This window comes from Rutidosis leptorrhynchoides, chromosome 6, assembly GCF_046630445.1.
Source record: "Rutidosis leptorrhynchoides isolate AG116_Rl617_1_P2 chromosome 6, CSIRO_AGI_Rlap_v1, whole genome shotgun sequence".
Classification (NCBI taxonomy): Eukaryota; Viridiplantae; Streptophyta; class Magnoliopsida; order Asterales; family Asteraceae; genus Rutidosis; species Rutidosis leptorrhynchoides.
Genome location: NC_092338.1, coordinates 130,583,166 through 130,588,427, shown reverse-complemented (window position 1 = coordinate 130,588,427; position 5,262 = coordinate 130,583,166). Strand labels below are relative to the sequence as shown.

Here is a 5,262-nt window from a genome sequence, read left to right as displayed (position 1 = left end):
CGGATTTTAAAATTAAGACTCAACGTTGCAATTCCGTTAAATCATTTATAAGCTGACAAATAACGATGCCTGTTGTTTTGTTGGCTTCCTTCTAATCCTATCTTTGTTTATAATTAATGTCAAATTTTATTTTACAAGTATTAACTCTTATTTTTCTTTTTGATAAAAGTTATTAATTTTATATATTAGACTCCCACTTTCTAGCTTTTATTGCACCCAAGCAATGAAAATTACTCATACAGAACTGTAAAAGAAAGAACGTACCAGAAGAATTTTCTTGATTTCCCTACTTATAAAAGCTGTTAACCATAAAAATGTTGTTAGTAAAGTCTTATAAAACAGTGTTTCCTAAGAAAGGGGAACTTCCCCGAATCGACAAAAACATTCCTAGAACGTCTGGTCATGTTTTAGAATGCATTACGGAAATAGATTATGCGCTTTTAATTATAAGCAGAATGATTATCAACTCTAACTTAACATTACTGATCAACTCATAGGTGTTAATTAAACAGACAGTACTCTTTATTAAAGCTGCAGTCTATTGCAAAAGAATTTACATTCGAAATTTTTTTTATAAAGTTAGAAAAAGAATAGTCGTGTGACGACCTTATTATAACTTAAATGAATTTAACGAATAATTTATTTTGGTATATACCTTGTTGTTTGGAGCCAAGCCAAAAGGATTTTTGTACAAGAGGATAATAGATTAGTAGCAAAATTGAAGGAGGAATAATTTTAATTATATAGTATTATGAACACCTTTGAGGCAACATTATATATATAGTTCAACACCACATGCAACCATATAACTACTTTCTTCCTACCAAAAGAATAATTTTAACAAAAACCAAGATATATAAAAGTCTCCTTTCTAGTTCTAGTAGTATATGATGATTATGGAACCATCCAAAACTACAAAAACTACCACCACCACAACAACAACCATGAAAAAAATCAAACCCATGTTGAGAAAATTCGTTGGGGTCCGCCAAAGACCATCAGGGAGATGGGTGGCTGAGATCAAAGACTCGTCCCAAAAGGTGCGCTTATGGTTAGGTACCTATGACACCCCTGAAGAGGCAGCTCGAGCCTATGATGAGGCGGCTCGAGCTTTAAGGGGTGATAACGCAAGGACTAATTTTGCACCAATGGTAGATTCTAATTCTACTCAAATCAACTCAGTATCTAGCTCCTTGATAGAATCGGATTCAAAACGTGCACTTAGTTTTTCTTCATTAAAAGCTAGGCTAAGCAAGAATTTACAAAGTATTATGGCGCGAAATAGCGAAAATAAATCGTCACCAAAAAGTAGGGTGAGTGATCATTTCACTTTTGCAAATATATTCAACTTTAAAGGCAATTACCAATTGCAATACCAAAATAACGTTGTTGGGGACATAGAAAAAGTTGTACAACCTAGCGTTATCGTGCCACCTTCACAAGCGGTAGCAAGTCACGATGTTGCTACGACATATAATCCATCTTGGGAAAGCTCAAGTGTGTCTGATTGTAGTAATGAATGGACAAGTTTCACTAGACAACATATGTTTGATTCAGACAGCTCTGACATCGGTGAAGGTAGTTATTTTGGGGACCTGATGATCAATGGGTGGATGAGCAGCCCGGACGTTAGCGATGGTGGTTCGCGGAGCAAAAGGTTTAAGGTCTCTTCATCGGTTTTGGTTCCTCCAAAGTTCAGTGATCAAAATAATGAGGCTGATTTTCCATGGTGAGATGATTAAATAAAGCTAAAGGAAGTTTCTGAAGTTTATAAAAAGTTGAAGGGCTTATTGGTTAATTTTCAAAGTATGGGAAAGTCATGGGAACTGTCATGCACCCTTTTTTAACCCACTTGTATACGTCTTGTTTGTAAAAAAAAAAAAAAAAAAAAAAAAAAAAAAAAAAAAAAAAAAAAAAAACTTAATACTACAATTATGGGTTTTACAATTTTCATTTGAGTGATCAAAAATGCAAATATATAATTATGATATATTTTTTTCAAAAATGTTGATTAATTCATAGTGATTGCATATATAATTTTGCAAAAGTCGAGTTGTAATTTGAGTAAGGTAAAAAAAAAAAAAAATTAAGATAAATTCACATACTTATTACACGAATAAGTATAACAATTCACAAATATGTCACCATCAAGACTTGACTCTCAATTTCATGATCCAAAGAGTGTCCACGATACCTTTAGGAGAATGGCTCTTTGGTTTGCGTAAGAAAATTGAGTGATGTTAAATGCAATTTTATTTTAGGGTATATTATATGGACAATCTATGTACTTTTAGAGGCGAAGTCCGAATTCTGTATTAGTGGTGGCACAATATAATATCAGCAAATATTCGAGTCATGTAAATTTAGTTAGCCAATTATAATTCAATACAAACATGAAATCGGGTATATTTGTTATATTTGTTATATCTTATATTAATAAAATTTGTGCTTTTCAAAAAAAAATAAAAAAATTCTAAAAGAAATATTTTTTTCTTTCTTAAGGTATCATGTCTTGAATTAGTGCCATGCCATTCTATGTTTTGATATGCTACGCTATGTAATAGAAATAAAATAACAAGAACTGGGCCAATGGTACCTTCTTTAACAATAATAAACACTTCATTTTTACAGTGGTAAAAATAATAATATACTGAATATTTATTATTTAAAATTTAGAGGTAGTAAAAGTTATGAAATTTCATTAATATTTTTTTAAAAAGAGTTTACAAATAATATGCCTTGCAACTCCAGATTACCAATAGTAAATAAGTAGAATTTATAAATACATAAAAGAAATACACAATTTAAACTAAGGAGTATAATTATTGAGCTAAATTAAGCATAAAACTTAAAGTTAATCAATGTTAAGATTAAGATATTAGGTAGTGCAAAATGATAAATTTTTACGGATAATTACTTAAAACTTAGCGCAATACTAGTCAGCTTGAAAATTTGCAAGGCGCATCAAAGTAAATGAGAAATTTAAGATTACTGATAAAAGAAAAAAAAAAAAAAAAAATATAAACCGAAAATTCACTGCTCGGTTGTTTACATATTCTATTGAACTGATGGGTTTATTACTACTTTAGTAGAAACGAGTCCGGACCGGCCCGCGCGTTGCGGCGGGAACTTTCGGGTTGCGTATTCATATTTAACGTAGCGTTGTGTATTCACAAGGGGAACACGGCTCATGTGTTAAGCGCCGTTTTAGATGTCGTTGTGTTAAGCGTTTTTTAAAAAGTATCCGTTTCGAACATAGTTTTGTTTTGTTCAATAAATTTTTTCGAGTGTAACGGTGCTGTCGGAAAAATTTAACTCGCGGCGAACAGAATGATACGGGATGTCGTTGTATTTAACGTTTTTTTCTAAAAAGTGTCTGTTTTGCGTATAGTTAGTCCCATTAGGTTCGTAAGACTTTTTCGAGTTGAACGGTGGTCTCCGAAAAATTTAACTCGCACCGAGCGAGAAGATAGGCCCCGTTATAAATCCGGGTGGGATTAGTTTCTTTTATTTTAATAGAATTATATATTCACGCTTTTTAACCCTGAAAAAGTGTAAACTTGAGGGGCCGTTGTGTAAATATAGCCGAAGTTGAGGGACCGTTTGTAATGTGAACGCAAACTCAAAACGACAATCCGATATAACTTGAGCGACAAAAATCTACACGACTTTTAGTGTTTAGTTAGTCCGGACCGGCCCGCACGTTGCGGCGGGGGCTTTCGGGCTGCGTATTCATAATTAACGTAGCGTTGTGTATTTAGAAATGGGAACACGGCCCCCATGTGTTAAGCGTCGTTTTAGATGTCGTTGTGTTAAGCGTTTTTTAAAAAATAGCCGTTTCGAACGTAGTTAGTTTTGTTTTGTTCAATAAATGTTTTCGAGTGTAACGGTGCTGTCGGAAAAATTTAACTCGCGGCGAGCAGAAAGATACGGGTTGACGTTGTGTTTAGTGTTTTTTAAAAAGTGTCCGTTTCGAACGTGGTTAGTTTCGTTTTGTTCATAAAATTATTTCGAGTCTGACGCTGCCGTCAAAAAAATTTAACTCGTGGCGAGCGGGAAGATACGGGTTGTCTTTGTCTTTCGCGTTTTTTAAAAATTGTCCGTTTCGCGTATAGTTAGTCCCGTTGGGTTCGTGAGATTTTTCCCAATTGAACGCTGGCCCCGGAAAAATTTAACTCACACCTAGCGAGAAGATATGGCTCGTTATAAATTCGGGTGGAATTAGTTTCTTTTATCTTAATAAAATTATATATTTACACTTTTAACTCCTGGAAAAGTGTAAACTTGAGGAGCCGTTATGTAAATATAGCTGAAGTTGGAGGACCGTTTGTAATGTGAACGCAAACTCAAAATGAAAATCAAGTATAATTAAGACTAAACAAAAGCCCATCACATTTAGTATTAAAGTTCACAAGGGAAACAATATGCCAAACGCTCCACCCCCTCCACTTCCACCTCCTCCACCACCACTTCCACCTCCTCCACCACCTCCACCCACATCTCTTCCACCTATTTTTCCATCATCGCGTACCCCCTTCATCCTATTACATCACAGGATCTTACAAACCGACATCCGGTTAATAATATCACAACCATTTACATAGGAGGATTAACTCATCACTTTACAGTGTCTTCTCTTTCGATTGCTTTCCGGAAATTCGGTAAAATTCAACGAATTTCATGGATCAAGGATCGAAACTATGCCTTCATCAAATACTCTGAACGATCTCAAGCGGAAGAAGCAAAGTATGAGATGAATGGCAAACGCGTTAACGGTATACGATTTATTGTTGGTTACGCTAAAACCGAAATGCGGTTGACAAACGTTTACAATAAATTCAAGAAGGTTTCCCAGAAACAACAAGCAGGTTTCTTTGAACCTGATGATGAACTCGTCCAAATTCTGGGTAAATCTGTTATACTTATTGATCGTAAACCCATATGCAAAGACAAAGTTTTAAATTGGCTAAAGAATAGAAATATTCTCATCAATTCCATAAGTGTATGGGGGGTATATGGTTGCGTTGTTCAGTGCCTAGATACCGAGGGTTTTTCAAAAGCGATGCAGGGTCCGTCTAGGAGTGGGGATGAGTTTCTTTCGGTTCAATCAATGGAGGGTAGGAAGGGGTTATTTTCAAGGTTTACTTGGTTAAAAATTCAAGGGCTACCTTACGAATGCGGAACGGTTAATAATGTAATCGCCATAGCTAAAAGCTATGGTACCACGCTCTGCGTCGATAGATCTACTCATAGGAAAACACA

General features: G+C 34.8%; 1 protein-coding gene across 1 annotated transcript; it reads left to right on the top strand.

The window, feature by feature from the left end:
• The first annotated feature begins 944 nt into the window (after positions 1-944).
• On the top strand, positions 945-1,733 carry LOC139854074 (uncharacterized). The gene has a single exon (XM_071843397.1). The coding sequence runs from the start codon at positions 945-947 to the stop codon at positions 1,731-1,733; it is 789 nt and encodes a 262-aa protein (XP_071699498.1).
• The last annotated feature ends 3,529 nt before the right edge of the window (positions 1,734-5,262 follow it).